General features: G+C 40.5%; 1 protein-coding gene across 1 annotated transcript; it reads right to left on the minus strand.

The window, feature by feature from the left end:
• On the minus strand, positions 1-9,916 carry LOC116729778 (T-box transcription factor TBX1). Its single transcript, XM_032578557.1, has 8 exons — positions 9,359-9,916; positions 7,890-8,235; positions 6,066-6,167; positions 5,528-5,699; positions 4,591-4,746; positions 3,888-3,955; positions 3,282-3,382; positions 1-2,140 (listed from the first exon to the last, which is right to left on the minus strand). The coding sequence occupies exons 1-8, from the start codon at positions 9,525-9,527 to the stop codon at positions 1,758-1,760; spliced, it is 1,497 nt and encodes a 498-aa protein (XP_032434448.1). The 5' UTR covers positions 9,528-9,916; the 3' UTR covers positions 1-1,757.
• Between the last annotated feature and the right edge of the window lie 9,362 nt (positions 9,917-19,278).

A 19,278-nucleotide genomic window follows, 5' to 3' on the forward strand; every position in this document is an offset into this window, starting at 1 on the left:
AAGACATTTTTAAAATGAACAAAACGCAACAGCTAACTTTTAACTCCTACATTTCTTAGGCTGTAAGTTACCATTACCGTGTACACGTTATAAAAATATTAATTAAAAAAAATTAAATGTTAGCATTAGCCCATATTTTTGGCCATTGCACGAAAACAACCAAACAAAAATGATGCAACCAATTAGCCGTGATTTGAGAGAGTGGAAACATTATTTAACCTCTGACACCTTTACAAGCCATTTAACAGTCAGAGGTCAGGGCCCCCCTCTCCCCCCCCGGCATCATTTTTCCATGCTCTCTGCTCTATGGGAGCCAAAAGGAAAAGAAGAAAAAACACTATCATGATGAATCATTAGGTAACGCTTTCCTTTGAATCTTTGACAGCCACAAATCCACAAAGCCGAATTTTTCTCCCAAAGAGATTAACCTTGACAACAAAGCATTCCTCATAGGACTTCAGATACGAGATGGCTGGAAATGGCTGCACAGACAAGCAGAGGGGTCACATTCTCAAAATATCACCGAGTGTCACATTATAAATGAGTGATGATATCCGTCTGGGGGGAGACTGGGAGGTGCTGGGGTTGAAATGAAAAATAAAGGCTGCATAAGATGCAAGCTCAAATGTCCAACAGGTAAGCTAAATCTATTCTCAAAGCGCTTATGATTTCTTCTTTCCTTATAAAGTTTTAAATAGTTTTACTCCAAAAAGAACAAGAAAGTCTAAATCCTTTATGTAAAATAAAAATAATTGCAAGCGGTAAACCCAGAGTCACTTTAGCAGTTCAGTTTGGCTAAAAGGTGAATGTGTGTGTGTCTCTTTTCATATTTCACCATTTGAATCATTCCCATGTTTAGACAGCTTTCAAATCTTGGCTGCCAATAACTGCAGAAGCAGCAGACACCTCAGCCGACTTCAACGGGGCAAATCCGGTCGGACCGTGCTATCAGAGAGGCAAGGCTGTTTTTTTTTTTTCCTTTAAACCATTCCCTGCTTTTTTGTGCAGGGAGCACTTCAAATGGAAGACCAGCACAGAGACCCTTTCGTTTGGATGAATTACAAGAATTTAATGTTTATTTTACAGATACAGAAGAGCTCTTCCTGCTTTGTTTTTATTTACTGAGAATTGCTGCACGTCAGTGCCATGGTACAAGCTACTCAGAGCGGCTCGAGGTGTTTATAAATTTTTTTGAAAAAGCAAATTTTCTCCTTTTAAGCAAAAAAAAAAAAAAAAAAATCCATTTCGGTGTATTTTTGACATCCTCTCCGATGAGCTCAACATGCAAACTGCAAACATCTCGTCTACTAACCTAGACGGTTCGTGGGCGCTATATAACGTATGGCTTTTTTGTTTAAAGCAATAAAAACAAAGCAAATCGAAAAGTGCATCAAAAAGAAAAAAATAAATCAATCCCAGTCTGTGATCAAAAGTCTTGTCCGTCTTGAGGAACGGGGTCCTCCTTTTCCTCCCCACTGCCTGATGGCTTAACGTCTTGTGCTGCTCGAGCAGGAGCTCTTTCCATTCAGGTTCAAAGGTCAAAGCTGACCCATTTGAGGGCTTAAAACAGGCGTCCATGCTTAGATGCATTTCCTTTAAATAAATATGACAGGATTTATCCAGCAGAGGGGAGTCTCAGCCTCTGATTAAACCCCACGTGTTGCAGAAACCATCGCCTGAATGAGCCGTGTTGCTGTTCCTGTCCACCTAGTTTTCCCACAGTGCTTTGCGTCATTATCCTTGACGGACAGCAGTCATTATCTGGGTCCGTAGTCGTAGTTAGACGGGCCGCTGGTTGCCGAGTACATGTTAGTTGTGGCGGGATTCATGTGGTGATGGTACGTGTGTCCCCTGATGCTCGGTAAAGGGTAAGGCGAAGGCCTGGTCTTAGCTCCGAGGTAGTGTTCGTAAGCGGTGGGGTACTTGTAGGGGTGATGGTGCAGGGTGTCCGGGGGCAGTGGGTGGGGATCGGGCCGGAGGTCGTGGGGAGGGCTGGGTCGGCCGCTCGTCAGCGGCACGGCGTGCAGGCCTCCTGGGACGGGCAGAGCCGGGCTGAGGACACGAGACATCAGCTGGTGGGCCGGGTCGGCGTGAATTGGGGTGCCGCTGGGGTCTCCTTCATATTCCCGTCTGGCATCTTCTGTGAGGGTTCAGAAAAATGAAGAAGTTAGAAAAAAACAGACTGAAATGCAATATAATAAGTAGGCCTGTCGCCATCGCAAATTTTGCCGGACGAAAAATTGTCCCAGAAGTTATCGCGATAAACAGGAATATTGTTATTTTGAGATCACTTCCAAGTAATAGAATGGTAACGGTTTAATAATGCAAGTAAATATCAATAAACTTTCATTTCTAACAAATGTTTAACATTGGGACTAGAAGGGATTTTACATGTTCAAAATGAATAAACAAAACCACCAAAACCAACAGATAAAATGGATGCTGAAGTTTTAATAAAGAAAATTGTCCTTCAAAAAAGAGACTAGTTGAGACCAAACCACCAGACTGAAGACTTTTGTCATCCAGTCTTTGGTAGAACGAGAGAAAAGAGAAAAATAAGCATGCAAATGGAAATTATTGAGCTTGTTTTAATTAATCATGCAATTAATTTATTGGAAAAGCCTTAACAATAAGTTTCTTTAGAGATATTTTAAAAGCCTGTTCTTATTTCTACCAAATTAGCAGTATAGTGAAAACCCTTTCTATGTCTAGATGAAAGTATGGACCAAAAAATAATTGCAAATTGGATTAAAAATATAGAGAATAATAGTAATGATACAAATAAAATCACAGATCTTTTTTTTTGTTTATCTCTGGTATAAATTCCAAAAATAACCATAAACACAGAATTAACAACAAAAACAAAAATAATTGTGGCAGCTACAATAAAACTCTTGGATTCTAAAAACATTTGAAGTTATTCTAAGCTAATGAGTACATCACTCATTACTTCAGATTATATATATTTTTAAAAATCTAATTTTCCTTCCAGTCTTTGTAGCACGCTCTGAATCTGTGGTCGGTTATGCAACATAACCTTTATTATGTTGCCAGCGCATGACATAGGCTGACTGATTTTTAATGTTTAATTTAAAACCAACAATGGGCTGATACAGCAAATGCACTACTGCGCTTCAGTCGAGGGAAAGACGTAAAGAAAAAAAAAGCCCAACAGCTGACAGAAATACAGCACCACAAACACAGAAGAGCTCAGCCAGCCTCTGCTGGATATTCGATCGCTGGCAAGAAGCTTGAAGTGAAACAAAGCGCGAGCTGCAGACCTTTTTCAGTGCCGTTCTGCTGAGGGGGAGATGACATTGGGTTTCTTGTTCTGGCGAAGGCACTCATTATTGGCAGGGAGCCTGGCCTGTGATTCCTGGGCCTGCAGCGGGAGATTGGAGTCGGTTTCAAAGTCACTTAAGGATTGTCAAGGGCACAGTTTCTTTCGATGTTAAGGGGATGACAACTCATTTTAATATTCTGGACTGATGTGTGCGAGGATCATTTTACAGTGGAGGAATAGAGAGTGGATGTGATGTAGAAGGACAAGCATAAAGTAATCCAAAAATAGAGAAATCATCCAAAACACTACTGATTTTAATTCATGTGTTCTAAAAGTAAAAACACGACTTAATAATGAATATTTTGAAAAAGTCCTTATTTCATTCATCTGACACACTGGGAGTAGAGCAAATTCAGCAACAGACAAACACAGTTGATTGACTTCCAAACAATATCCTGTGATTTCTGCAATTCATCAGTTTCTAAAATAAAATCAACCCATGTAGCACCTCTGTACATAACCAAAACATATATATTTATTCAGTTTCTATGACTTGTGGAAACATGACCGTGACTGTGTAATGTTTGAGTATAATAAAGCTCACCAGTCCTCCGGGTCACAGTCCCTGAAGCCCTTTGCAAACGGATTACTGGCGATCTTCAGCTGTGTGATCTGCAAAGCAACAGAAAACACCAAAATAATCTCAGTGCTTAACACTCCATCTTCTCGATTTAGAAAGTGATTTGAAAAATTATTAGAATACTATTATATTTATTAATAATGCTACTATTTTTAAAACGCTTTATTTGTATTATTGGCTTGTCATTTTTAATAAAAGCTCCATAAATTGTTGCAGAAACTTTTCCAGCTCTCGGCTTTTGCTTTTATTACAAACAAAACAAGTTTGCTGCTCGTTTCTGAAAATCCATAAAATTTTAACTGAAATTAAGTAATTCCTTTTTTTTTTTTTTATTGGTGAACTCTGACTGAATATTGATAAGAAAAAAGCTGATTTGTTTTTCCAGAAAACTAATAAACACACTGACGTATGACTCTAAACATCCGGAGAGGACGGCTGACGTAAAAGAAGATGGCACTAATTGCTCTGAACCAAACACGCTCCAAAAACGCGAATGGTTTCTGGTATCGATTATTTATTCATTAAAAAAAAAAAAAAGGCAAAAACGTAAATTTGGAACTATTTGTTTTAACTCTACCAGCGCGGTAAATACGCACTTAATGCGTAAACGCAATGCCGCGCGCTGACTACACTGCAGACTTTACGCGGGGCGGTAAACGCCTCTTACCCGGTGGTTCTGGTACGCTGTGACCGCCGTGAAGCGAGTCTCTTCAAAAACAAACGTCTTATAATTTTCCTCTGCGTATTTCTCACTGTCCTTGCGGGGATCCACGTAAACCACATGGAACCTGGGCTGGTAGCGGTGCATGGAGTTCAGGATGATCTGGAAAACAACATCAAAGTCAGAGGGAGACCAAGTTTGGTTTATATTACAAAGACTTTTAAATGCTCTTTAAATGACGGTAGTAAAAACTAACAAACTGCTGTGACCAGAATGTATGAATAAACAAAAGAAGAAAATAAAAAACAATCAGTAAAAATACATTAAATATATATTTAACCAAACATGGGATTATTAGAAATAGTTTACAAAAATAAATAAATAAAAAATAAAATAAAAATTAAAAATAAAAAAAAACGCTATTAAGTTTACAATCACTCTTTGAAAGAAAATCCAATTTTGTCTGCACCGTCAGCTAATAAATTGTTGAATATACCTAAATGAACAATAAGTTATCGTCCATGAAGAAAATATTATGTATGCTGAACCCACGGACCTGCATGTTCATATCCATTCTTTTTACGCCAAATTTAGTCCATTATTTCATTACTAAGAGGCGTCAAGAGTAGCGAAATTACCTTTAGGATGCAAAATGATCCGCAATGCCATTTCAACGAATAAATCACCATTATACAAAATATCATGTTAATTAATCGAAAACAATATTCAATAACTCTCTGATGGTATATTTTCAGTTTATGATAACACAAATACTATCCATGTTGTGCTAAATTATGTTCCTTATTTTTTTTAAACTCCGCGAAGATGAGTTTGATTGCTTCTTGCTGAAATATTTGGCTTTATCTCGATCACCGTGACGCGGAACAAACAGCACCGGTTTGTTCCTCGGCGCAGCTCCGTTTCCTCGCCCGGCTGTACTTACATGTCCGTTGTCGTCCAACAGGTTGTTTGTTAGCTTGAGCTTATCGAAGGAGACGATCTGCTTCATCCACTGGGCGCCCTTGGCTGGAGAGTCCGGATGGTAATGCACCCTCCCCGGTGTGGCAGGATCAGCTTTACCCGCCACCAGCCACGACGAGCTGTGGAAAGCATACCTGGAAGGGTAATTAAAAAAAAAAAGTATATTAATAGCATTATGCAACTTTATGTGTGCAAAAATATCACCCAGTTAAGGCGAAGAAAATCGGAAATGAAAGTTTAGTCAAATTAAACTGTGTGGACAAAACATTTATGGGATTTCTGTAATCCCAAAAATACGGTGAATTTAAGCTCATTAATTATGGAAGCTTTTTTTTGTGTGTGCGTGTTTTAGTCCAACTTTGTTGCCTGTAAATGTTCGCCTTTCTGCCTTTTATCTTTGCATCAATTGTTTCTCTATCTGATTAAATTTAATGCGCGCCCTAAAACAAAAATAAACACTCGCAGAGAGAAAATAGCCGAAAGAAAGAGGAAGACGTTACCTGTATCGCTTGTCGTCTACAGGCAGGAAGTCCATCAGCAGCATATAGTCTGCCATGGGATCCATCCCGAAGATTTTTACTTGGAAAGTTGGAAACATTCTCCTGAGAGGGAAGAGAAAACCACAGATTCACTGTTTAATTCTTTATCTTAGCTGTATTTCCTTCACAATATATGACGTAAGGCCCCGTTTCCCTACAGGCCGATTATTAGCGCGCTTTAGTCGTTGACTAAATTGCGTCGACTTTTGTGGAGGGAAAAAAAAGGGGCATATTTGCATAAGTATAAATGCCAGCAGGCATTTTGCTGGGATACGTTGAGCTCAGGGCCCCATTTAGCCTGAAACTGCAGGCAGGAAAACAAAACTGTGATTATTAAAAAATCCTGCAACCACGTCATGCGTAACTGGACAAAGTCCCTCCAAATGCTGCCACGTATATGATGTGTTTTCTGCTGCACTTAGACTTTTTTCTGCCCCTTAGTATATTTCTACTTCTTATGCTGCCTTTTGACAAATCCCAGATATTTTCATGCTAGAGCAAATGTAAATACACACCCGCATCCGGGTGCTAATCTGGGCAGTAACTCGGTCGATTCTGAATCTGAACTTTTTGTTTGCACAAAGAGGGAACAGTTGGATATTAATAAAACATTCGTCTAATGCACAATATTATCCTCGCGTCCTGAAACAAATACATTTGTGTTATATCTTTCGGGAGGTGTGCTGCGATTCTGCAGGATTTTAGTTTTGTGTTTTTTTTCTTTTTTTTCTTGCCGAGCCTCTTTCTACCACATAAAGCTCGTTTTCACCCTAAAAGTTGCTCAAGAATCCGAGAGGAAAGTTGAGTAATCCACCAGTCGAGTCAGTGAAAGGGATCCCAAAATCAACGCTCAATTAACGTCAGTGTTGTGGCTAGGTGAGGCTGAAGGAGCTTTTAAAGTGCTCTGCAGCAGATCTCCTTTCTCCTGTCAGACAGCACGGAGAGAAGAAACTCAAGCCTCCCATTCAGGCTGCAGGCTGCTTTCCCCTTATTATTACCTCTGCATTCGGACAATAGTAATAATAAAAATGTGTTTCCTATAGTCGACTCAGTGTTATGTTTCATATTTCAGATTATTATTATTATTATTTTAATGGGCCGAATTTACCAACAGAATACCATTAAATTATTTTTGTTATAATTTAGCCCCTTTTTTTTTTTTTACGGAGGAAGAGTTTAAAACTAAAAAGCAACGAGATACAATAAATAACGAAACAACGTCGTATTTTCACTTTGAGGCGCGTAAAAGCAACAATATTCAACATAATGGCGTGAAATTGATGCTCGCGATGAAGAAATGCAGCGGAGAGAATCTTCGTCTTTTAAAACGGCAGTATCAGGCATTTATTGCAGACGTATTCTACACCAAACAAAAGCCTGGAAATGTGTTGCTTTATAATTCAAATAAACTAAAAGGGAAATGTTTTATTAAAGCTGTCTCATTCTGGGAGAAACTTCAGTTACACAGTCGCGGAACTGCATATGTACTTTTTAAAGAGACAGTAGGGAATTATAAAAAATATATGTATCTAATGTATAATACATATGAAAGCCTAATAAAAATTATGAGACCTCAATTCGTATTCGGTGGTGACGAATGGTGGTTATGATTTCCTTGTTAGATTTTTTTCTTTTTTTAATTATTATTAATAATAATAGTCATAACAATAATTTTCGTTTCGTCTCTGGCGCGTGATGTTCATGCACTATTGTGGTGACTTGTTACAGTAGAACATGTCCGATCCTCTTTCTCTCTCTCTGGTCGGAGCTTTAACGCGGTCTCACCTGCCAGCCTTGGTAACGATCATCTCCGTGCCCAGCTGGTTAAACTCGTCCCACAAAGCCTTCATCTCCAGCTGGACGCTAATGTTGGCCACCTTGGGGTTTTTCTTCACGATGCTCTTGCTGTTCGGCGTGGAGCTGGAGGACGACGACGAGCAGTTAGGAGTCCCGCCGTCGCTCGCCTGGCCCTGGCTCTGGCCCGGGTTGGAGCCCGGGTAGTTGTAGTTGTGCTGGGCGGCCGGGCAGGGCTCGAAGTGGGACTCATGTTGGCTGTACGGGTCCCCGGGGGACGGGGAGAGGTGGTAGCCCCCCGGCGTGTTGAGGCTGCTCAGGCTGCTCGTCGTGAAGGCTGCAACATCGCAAAAATGGGACAGCTGCGTCAGCCACGGGCTGGATATGGCTGAAATCATCCCAGAAAACTGCTTTTTTTTTTTTTTTTTTTACTCTTTAAAAGTCGACTAAAACACAAACGGTGAGAAGAAAAAACAGAAGCAGGGTCGAATAATTCTCCGATGAAAGGTGGGAGGCTTAAAAACAGCCCTTTCTGCTCAAAAACGGATCATTTAGTCCTCGGAGTTGCGTCCAATGCGAGCTCAGCCTGACTAAAAACTTCCTGATCTAAACCAGCAGAATTCCCCAACGTGACGAAAGGTTTCCAAAAAGTAGAAAAAAAAAATGAGAGAGAACCCACGGCGAGTCGCTGAACTGCTCTCAGATACGCGCTGCTTCGAGTGCGTGTGAGCTGCTTTTTTTTGCCCCTCTTCAGATCGATTGCGCTCTGACGTTGTGCGCTGTGTGTTAACACCGCAGCGCAGTCTCCTCTCTTATCTGACGCAGAGGGCCTCCCCTTCGCGATAAAAACCGGTTCTTATTTCTATTTAGATAAGGAACTGCAGGTAATGTGCCTTTTCCTCGCCCTGGGACGAGACTGATTGACACCGAAGTGCGCCCCTTCTTCTTTTTTCTTTAATGGCCTTTCCGGCACCCATTGAACTTTTTGGATAAGGGTATCGCCCACATTTGCCCCCCGTTAACAAACAAAAGATGATCTGGCCTGCAGAGAGGAGTGCGAGGTAAACACTGATTTGCATGAACAAACAAACAGGCTGCCGGTGACTTGTCGCGCTCCCAGTTTATGGACAAATACACGAGTGGGATGGATTTGCACTCGCCCCCCCAAGGAGGCTGGTGATTATTATGGTCTGTTTTTACCATTACGCACGGGGTGCCCCTGTAAACCCTCCTCCTATTGGCTTCTTCCTCGACGTGATCTTCGCGAATTAGTGCTGACTCTGAACGCTGCGGGGATTTGGAAGCTTTTGTCTGCACTTTTCTCCCTGCTGAAATCAGTGCAACGGTGATCAACTGCAGCAGTTTCCGCCCTCTCTGTAATCATCCCCTTCCATGCATCCAAGTGTTTTCTTTTATTGTTATTTTGTATATATATTTTTGCGTTATCTACACAGATTTACCTTCCATTTCCCGGGTGACAGTGCTGTAGTGCATTTTACAGTAACTCCGGCTGTCCAGACCGGCGCCTTGTTTGTCAAACGCCGTGTTTCCTGCTTGCTCTGCAGCCGAAATCAGAGAGGCAATACTGAAAGCATTCGCCTTTGGAGAGAGGGGACCAATGTCGTCCATAGACAACTGACCGAGTCGTTATAAGCCGACCCGCCTCCTCCTCTTTCTACTTCACCACCACCACCTCTTCCTCTGCCTTCCAGCCGCGCAGAAAGCAGAAGAAGGCGGCTCTGCGCGGTGCAGATGAACATGCGCCAAAAAGGAAGTTTCTCACATTCCGCCACCGGCCGCCGCGCAGTGCGAGAGTTTGGCTTGAAGCGCTCCCCTTGAAAGTAGTCCAGGTACAAAGGGTTTCCCCGAACGGATCGAAGTGTGGTGCATCCGTAAAGAGCGATCTGTCCTCGCTTCTCCTCCGATCACCGGCAGGGTGTTGTTGCCTGAGCCGCGCTACGAAGAGAATCCACTGCTGCCACGAGAATGTCAAAAGTGAGCGAGACAGATCCACGCCTCCCCACCCCCACCCCACCAACCCCTGCACAACTGCAGGAAAAACGCGTCCTGCACTCTGCGCTCAATGTTTTATTTCAATAAGTTCTTGTCACTCATTTGAATTGAATAGCAACGTCACTGAACGCCCGTGCGCCTCTGCGTGCGCGCGTTTCAGCGACCTGAGCTCCGTAGAGCCTCCAGCATGCACCGAGGCTACATGTGAAGCTGAAACATCTTAGTTGTTGAGTTTAAGTTCAGTCGGAAACCTTAACAGCAGATACGTCTCTTCTATTGTGAACATCTAAGTGATTTTTGATATTGAGACAAAGAGACGTTACTGATACCGAACTTTCTTGAAGGACTTACAACTTTTAGATATTTGGAGAACTTAGTGCACACTTTTTAAACTCAGGGATGTTTTTTTTATACTCATCATAAGGAACAATATTGTAAATAATCTCATCAGCGAGAATATTTACTCTTTGCACAACCTGCTGTATTGCGACTGATGCATTTTACTGAAACACAAAAACAATCTTTGGTCAGTAAACAAACTGAGATGCTGACTGAGTTTCTGCAGGCCTGAGCTGGACTTGACCTCTACGCCTCCTGGCCCGATCCTCCTTCTGCTGCTTCTGTCGGGGCTCAGCCACATGTGCGGCCGCTTAAGGTGAATTTAATTTGTAGAAGTTGAAGCGATGGGAGCGGATAGCATTTATTTTAACTCTGTTGGTCAACAGGAAGCCAGTAATGGGATGAAGCGGACGGAGGATTTCAGCCCTGTTTGTTTTGGATGTTGCTCAGTGGGAGGCAGAGAGCACAAACAAACTACTGACACATGCTGTTTGGAATAGATAGATAGATAGATAGATAGATAGATAGATAGATAGATAGATAGATAGATAGATAGATAGATAGATAGATAGATAGATAGATAGATAGATAGATAGATAGATAGATAGATAGATAGATAGATAGATAGATAGATAGATAGATAGATAGATAGATAGATAGATAGATAGATAGATAGATAGATAGATAGGATGGTAGTCAGTTTTTTCAGTCAGTGCCAGTTCACTTCTCTTCATCAATGCCAAGTCGGAAGACATCTTTGTAAACACTCAGGTGCTAACAGACAGAAAACAGAGGCGAACCGAAATGGGACGCGACCGCGCTGGAATCCGCCTCTGCAGCGGACAGGGTGGTAAAGGCATTTAGCGCCGCAGAGGCTCAAACGTACATAGAAATACAGAGAAGCAAAGTTTTCCGTGATCTGCATTTGTTCCCCGAAATAACCGCTATGAAATATTGAAGAGCATGCATAGATTTTTATTATTTTTTTTTAGAATAAAATAAGTGTGTTTATAAAAACGAATTTTTAGAGTATTAAAAGTATTAAAGGTTTTGATCAGGAATCTTCGCTTGCACACGTAATTTTAAATAAGCAATAATTTATTACATGAACCGATTTACTTTGATTACAGATCGAGAACAATTCAATCAGACTTTAACTGAATATACAGTTTCAATCGAGTAATCAGAGTCGCTGTGTCCGACAGAGAAAACGTAATGAGTTTATTCATATGTAAATATGCAGTAGAAGCTTTAGTTGAATCTGGCCTGAGACTTATTGTAGATCAATGTTCTGTGTTGGAGGAAGGATTAAGGTGTGTATACAGCTTTACCCAGTTTAGCTCGAGCAAATGATGAAATCAAACTTGCTTCTAACCCCGAGGCAATCACCAATTACACGCTAAGTCGTAGCTGTAGTTACCAGATTAAATGTTTACGTCACCTTGTTAGGGTGTATTTTAACCGTTTATTCTTATTTTACTAATATGTTGTGCTTTAATCACAAATCTGTTATTTTCCTCTTCTTTCTCCTCAAAGATGACCAAAAACTGATTGGATTTCTATTAATTTATGCAAGAGTTTTCTTTTTCAGCAGTTAAAGTAGCATAATGTCGACGAAACATATTTCCAGATCAAATATATCCAGACTGTCGCACGTCTTTTATAAGTTGCACTACAGGGACTGCAGATGGATAATTATCTCTGAAAGTTAAAATCGAATTTGAATCATTAGTTTTCTTTGAAACATGGTCTCTTCTCGATAAGCAACACAAACAACAACAACAAATCAAACAGTGATTTAAAACTGTTCTTACAAATAATAGTAAAGCACTATCACGTTTAAATTACGTCCAAATAACAATAAATGTATCTGGAAAAAGAATCGCAGCATGTAACCTGAAAACAAAGTGAGGAGAAACTGTCACTGACTACAGAATTTCAGACCAGACAGTGTTTGCCTATTGGATGACAAAGTGATACAATAATAGATGTTTTTGGGTTGACAGCTTCAAATATGGCTTACCATAATAACCGGACCTATTTTGGAGATAATTAATGATTTTTCATTACTCGCCAAATGAAAAATCCGAAAATCTAGAGAAGTGTGAATCTGCTTGATAGTTGGTGATTAGAAAATGGAAGGTAAAAATAATGTAGACATTTAGTACACGCGTTTGTTCATGCTGGTTTATGAGATAATAATAATAATAATAATAATAATAATAATAATAATAATAATAATAATAATAATAATAATAATAATTTGAGTGAGAGAGCGCGAGGCTTAGGCATATTCAGCCATATGGATAGCATTTGGCGCGCGTTTTTACGCACCAATCTGCATGTTTTCTCCTTGATGACTGTACAGATAAATCAGTGTGATTGTAAGTGTATCTTTGAAGCACAGTCCCTAACACGTGTAGCCTATAATTACGTCTCCCAATGCAGGATATTTTCCAGGTCTGGTGATAGTTTTCCCGCTGTCTTATTTAATCTTCTGGTCCTCATGAACTGGGCGCCTGTGTGGTCCTGCGCGTCCAGTTGAAGTAACACCGCACACCATCAAACCAAAAACTCCTGCCCCATTAAACTAGCACAGATGAGCTACCCTCATGGCTCGGTGGCAGCCATTTTTCCTGCTTTTAGTAAACAGAGATGGGACTGAGTAGTATCTGCGCGTAGCTGCGAGCGCGCTTCCTTTCCTTTCTCTTCTTCCTCTGCAATAAAAACAGCATGTCCTCCCTGATGTTTTTCAGGAGTCAGAGAAGGATGCCCATGTGTCCAGGCTTAAATTTAACGAGCCACTCTGTATCACAGACACGCTGATAAAGTTATTACAGCAACACGCCCCAGCTTACTCGAGTAATCATAAAATCAGCTATTTCACATTCATGCCCCGTGACTCGGGCTGTGCGGCGCACTGCACTTATAAAACCCTATCCTGTCTAAATATTAGTCTAAATCTCGGTGCAAGAAGGAGAGGAAGCTGGCCGTTGACAGGAGAGGGCCCGGGGTGTCCGGTCTCCCTGCGGGGCCTCGGGGAATGTGCGGAGAGACGCGCGCAGCTACACAGAGAAGGAAATATTCCACAAGGTACCACGCTCCACAGGGGGAATTACACGAGGAGGGGAAAGAAATAACTTCAATACATTTTTAAGATGTAATGAGCTTCTTCACTGAATCATCTTGATTCTGTTTTAATTATTTTTGAGGAGCGATTTAATGCATGCAAAACGCATTAATTGTAGAATGCATGCGAAATCTAATGTTCAGCGACGTTCCTTTACATTAAATAAGACCAAATGAGCATTACGTGACTTTATATGTGTGTTTTATTTCATTTCCAAAAATGAATGTTATTTTATTTCTCTGTCACTGCGATTAAAGTGGTCAGGAGAAATCAAAACACCACTGCGCTTTAGTATCTTATATGGCCTTTCATAATGTAATTCAGCTCAAATGACAAGCTTCTTATTTATTCACAATGTTTTACGTATTCATATAACATTATTATTATTAGTAATAATAATAATAATAATAATAATAATAATAATTAATTATAACTAGTGTGAAATTTTTCCAGTTGCGAATAAGATCAACAGGTGCAGGAATCCTTTGTGTCATACTGTCGGCCGCCCCAGTTAGTTAATGAATGCCTTTCCCGAAATGACTTCTTCGACGTCTATCCTTACGTTTACGTCTACCCGTTATTATTTTTAATTTCGTTTCTATAATTTGAACACGTTTCGGGATTTTCGATACTTTTTCTGTGGTCTTTGTTGGTTTGCATGATAAATAACATTTTATTCGCTTGTTGTTTTTTGCACCTTGTATTTGAATGAATTTGAATATCGCAGTCGGCCCTGAGCTAACCTTGCATTACAGGTGTTTTTAGATTTGAATCGCTCGTTAGTGGCTTCTCGCTGACCCCAGAAGTCAATTACAGCTTCGTGATTCTTCAGTCCTGACACAAAAACAAAAGCTGAACATATGCGGCTAGGAAATCCACATTTCGGAGTGGTTACATATAAAGTGCAGATTTTTTTTTTTACTTCTCCTTTTTCAGTTTTAAAGATAAAAGGAATGGGTTTTTTTAATTAAGGAAATAAAATATATTTTATCTTTGCAAAGGAAAAAACCCCAAAACCACTCAAAATTGAAAAATAAAGAAATTAAAAAGCAGCTAATTTCCTTTTTGGCATATAAATGTTGTTTTCCTGTCCAACCTTGTTCTCTTGTTTTTTTCTGTGGGTCATCATTAAAAGGACACGTGCATAAAACACAATGGGCATGAACACAATAGCTGCCCTAAGGTGAAAAACATGATTCCCTTGTGTCAGAGTCAGGCAGTGGCCCACAAAAATTCCCACACATAAAAAAAGGCTAAGCAAACTATGGAGTTTTTTTATTATTTAAAATGGAAGAGGATGGAGGTTTGTATTTTTAGAACCTTCTTTACCTCATGCATGAGGTAAATGCATGGGAACTACTTCCCAGAAATTACCGTAAATCACTGTCTTACTATTTATTTGCAAAACAGTAATTGCCAAATATGAAAAAATATTAAAAATGTTGATAAAACACTTCTGATCAGGAGTGTTTTTTTGTGCATTAAGTCATTCATTTACATTTAGCTTCTTGTTCTCTTTATTTGCAAGATCCTGATCCAATAATATCTTTTAAGGTGTGTTTTGTGTACAGCTGAAGCAACAAATTTGAAGAGTGAAACATTTGGCAGCAGTAAAACACAAGCAGTTTGTAAAGAGAAGATGGGCAGACTGGAATTGAACTCGAATGCCCCAGGAGTTATGTAGAAACATGTCAAATATCACTTTTCTGCTATAAAGTTTGTCAGTTGATCAGGTCTATTTTTTTTTTTGTCTCGTGTGATGTCAACTAAAAACCACATTTAGACTTTTTTTTTTTTTTTTTTTAGATTTTTTTAATCACAGCAGGATTTATTAGTTTTGCAAAATCCTACCTTGAAATTTCATCCTTCCTTAGCCAGCTGAGTGTTTATGGTTGATGTCCCTTTGATAGAGAAAAAAGATACCTAACCAGAATTTTTTTTTTAAAAACTGCACAACTTTTATTTATTCAAACTAATATAAATCTTAAAATGAACAGAGGAAAAACAATGTTTTTACTTTTACCCCTCCTCCCTTTTACAGAGTGTCACTTCTACTATTTATTTATTTTGGGAACTCCACATGTCATTTCAGAACCAATGAACACAGGCCTGACGGCTGTCAACAGATTCCCACACAGGGTCCTACCGCCCTCTGACTAGGATCTGTTTCTGATGCTTTTCTAAAGAAGACACCATCTAACTACCTGGACATTACTATAATATGGATTTCACTATAAGATGGATTTCAATCATCTGTGGCTTGTCAAAATACAAAGTATATTCTTTCATTTGATCAGAAAATGAACTGAATAACTTATGCATTTGTAAACTCATATTGCATACAAATAAAAAATGCATCTTTCTGGTTAGGTATGATTGAGACAGGTTATGCAGAGCTAAAAAATATAAGAAGCAGAAAACAGTTTGGAATGTGTGCAGGACATCAGAGGGGTGGGGGTGTGAGTGGGTGGGGGCGATCTGCGCTCTGACTCAGATCCCTTTCAAAATCACTTCGTCTCTTTTCCCCTCCCGCCTTTGTTTTAAAACTGGGAAGCTTTTAGCTTTTGAAAAGTATCCTTTTCCTATCTGCGGCGCGGCGGTCCCGCTCGTCATCACCTCGCCTCCCCCTCGTCCCTTCCCCAGTCCTATTGGAGTTCTGGTAAATAGCTGGCATTCCTGCCACAAAGAACCGATGATGTGGACCCGGGGCCTCCGTGATCTGTCCAAATTAATTAAGGCCTTTCTTCTCTCCAAGCAGGATCCGCGGCCTTTGTCTCCCTAATACGTCTTGAGCCTGGTATTAAACGTGAGGGCAGAGTCTGTGCTCATTATAAATCTGTCACTGCCTGCTTGGCTCTTCCCAGCCTGGCCCCTCATCCTAAATAGGCTTCACTGTAGATCCTCCAGCCCGGCTCTCGCTCCTTGCCTCCTCCTTAGCTGCTCCCCACAGGCTCAGTATTTATTTAAATATGAGAAGGCCTGCTTGTTGTTTCTGGCAGAAGGGGTTAGAGGCTGTGACCCCCCACCCCACCCCTCTCCCTTCCCTTCTACCACCGCCTCATGCCCCTCATTCCCTAAGCATCTTCCATCCCCTGTCCTTCTTCAAGTTTGCTTCTGCTGATTTTGTGAACTTGAACCAAAGGTCTGTTGCCAAAAAACCAATACAGACCGGTCCACTGTGCACATGCACAAGCGTATTGGTGTTTGAGTGCATGCGTGCATAACGGCATGCCCTCTCAGGGTGAAATTAATAACTTTGCTTGTGGAGTTTATGTCCAGGCTAGTAAAGTGGTCAGAGGGTGCATTCACACCAGCCCTGTTTGGTCCACTTTAATCAATCTATAGTTCATTTGCCTAGAAAGTCTGGTTCAATTGGGGAGGTATGGACATGCCTAAGTCTTGGTTCAGTTAAAGGGAACTTTGGTGCGGTTTGAATGAACGTGATGCAAGTGGACTGGAGATCTCTCCAAAAACAGGACACGCGCTACAGTGCAGGGCATGCTGGGTAAATACAACATAAACAATTGTGATAGTCTAGCACTAGCGGGAGAAATGTCTTAAAAAGACAAAAAAAAAATCTTACAAACGCTAAATTTTGATGTCATTCCTTCCTTCTTACATTTTGTGAAGAAGGAAGCTGTGCTCAGTGTCTTCTTCGGTGGTTTTTGTATAATTTCCTATGGTTGTTCTTGGTGCAGTGCCACCACTGGTGAGGAGGGTAAACAAGTTGTAGTAACTCCACCAATTGACAATGTGACAAATGTTGCAATTTTGGTCCCCAATCAAACAGAGTCTACTGGACTATCAGGTCTGACAACATCATAAGTCTCATTGTTTTCTGCCCTGTAATGCTAGAAAATACACCACACAGATGCAGAATCCCATCAGCCCATATCAACAAAGAGCACAGCCTAGTTCTAGTGAGGTGACAAGACCGTGTCTCAAATTTGAAAAGCTAAAGGTATTTAGTGTGGATTTGACTCTACAATCTGTCCTGTAGCAGCAGGATCAGGATGGCCTCTCAGTGGGAGCAGGAAGTGGATAAGGTGTCCATTAGACTCCCCTACATCAACCCTAGACAGTAAAATTAGGGGATCAACAGGCGTGCTATGATTTGACCTCCTGGAATGCCGATAGCACTCTCCTTGAGCAGAGGAGACAGGAAAACAAGCTATAGTGTATTTTACAAAATACATGAAATTGTGCTTTTCCTTTGCTCCTTTTCAACAATGAAGGGTTATGAGGAGGAAAACAACATGCAATTTGAGGCGGGTGTATGTTCCCAGATTCTGTATTGTTGGCATGACTGCGGATCAGCTGATAACTGACCTTTTCCTCCATCAACCCGACTCCATGCAGCGCAAGTTTTCCCCCTTCCAGAAAATGTTTACGTTGAGCATAGCTTGGTGTAATATGACCTGCGGATTTTTATTTTTTTGGCTCAGTTATAGTGTATCTTGGGATCGGTTGTATCTCAGGTCTTCAAGTCACAGATCTCACTCTGTGGCTCTTGTCATCCAGTCACGCACAAAATGTGTCAAAAGTGGCCTCCACCAATCACTGCGAACGCTCGGCAGTCTGATGCTAATTACAGCGATTCATCATTTCAGGCTCTCCCTGCCACCGCATGTTTGTTTTGATCTCTTCCTTTGCCGCACAGTGACAGTGAAAGATGAGGGACCATGTGGCGGGGGGCCGGTGCTGTGCCACAAAAAGCCAGCATCACAGGCAACCACTCGGGGTTCTAGCTTGGGGGTTCTGCGCTCAGGCCGCGTCCTTGTGGCACAGAACTCCATGTCGAAGTTTGGAAATAGGAAGCTCAGTAGGGGGTGGGGGTAAGATTTAACCGGTGTGCTAATTGCAGACCCAAAAGTGTAACTTTAGGTGATGGGGGGATTAAGGCATGTTGACTTGTGTTCACCAGGGGGGCTAAAGTGACACTCGGTCCCCGCTGAGCGGACAGTTCCTGGAGCCCCTGGATTGGGGCTGGGGGGTCTGGGTCACATTAAGGAGGTACTGTGTGGCCCGTATGGGCCGCGCACATGAGCAGCTTCTCTAAAGAAAAGCACTGCTGTGTCCGTAATGTCAAACACTTCCTCCTCCTGCATCCATTAGGCAGCTTTGGTGGCGGCGAGGAACATTTGAGAAGCAAAGAAAAAACAAAAGGTCCAGAGATTACATGACTCTGGGTAATTAAAGCTGTTCTCTCCTTTAAAATACATTTTTTAATACATTTTGGATAATTATGCTTTCATCTTCATATTCATGTTCTTTGTAAGTCAGATTTTAAAAAATCAGTTTTAAACATTGCCGGAAATATTGCTGTTTATTATTTGTGTCCAAAATATTTCACATTGTTTTCTCTCATTAATATGAACTAGACAGGAATTTACGAAAGATACTTCAATGTCTTGGAATATTTAGCTTTTAAGTAGAAATAAAAAAATATATAAATATTGCTAATTAATTGATTCATTAATTTTGCATATACATATACAGTATAAAGAACATCAAAAATAAAGAATAGCAAAAAAGGTTTTTTATCGTTTCAGCAACCATTTAAAATATGAAATAAATTGCGTACAGCAAATTACAGAAATATGAAGAAAAGGACATCCATAGCGACCAGTATATTTAGCCAATATATAACAATATATTTGGTATATTTGGAATCATATATACCAAATATATAACACCTTATCTAGTCTACAATGAAAGGTCTGCAAAATCAATGAATATTTATTTTTAAATAAAATAAAATTTCTGCTGCAGTGAAAAAGAACCTTGAATGCACACACATCTAGAGTACATTCTGTCCCATCTGAAATAATGCTGAAGGAATATAGAAATGACTTCCTAGTGCAGACAAGTAGAGTTAAAACCTTTTGGAAAAAAAAA

This window comes from Xiphophorus hellerii, chromosome 12, assembly GCF_003331165.1.
Source record: "Xiphophorus hellerii strain 12219 chromosome 12, Xiphophorus_hellerii-4.1, whole genome shotgun sequence".
Taxonomy (NCBI): domain Eukaryota; kingdom Metazoa; phylum Chordata; class Actinopteri; order Cyprinodontiformes; family Poeciliidae; genus Xiphophorus; species Xiphophorus hellerii.

Excerpts from the sequence above, each read along its gene's own strand:
- LOC116729778 (XM_032578557.1), bottom strand. The coding sequence starts at position 9,527 with ATGGACGACATTGGTCCCCTCTCTCCAAAGGCGAATGCTTTCAGTATT. Across the intron at positions 5,700-6,065 it reads GTAGACGACAAGCGATACAG|GTATGCTTTCCACAGCTCGT; the intron begins GTAACGTCTTCC and ends TTACCCTTCCAG. Across the intron at positions 2,141-3,281 it reads GCAGAACGGCACTGAAAAAG|AAGATGCCAGACGGGAATAT; the intron begins GTCTGCAGCTCG and ends GAACCCTCACAG.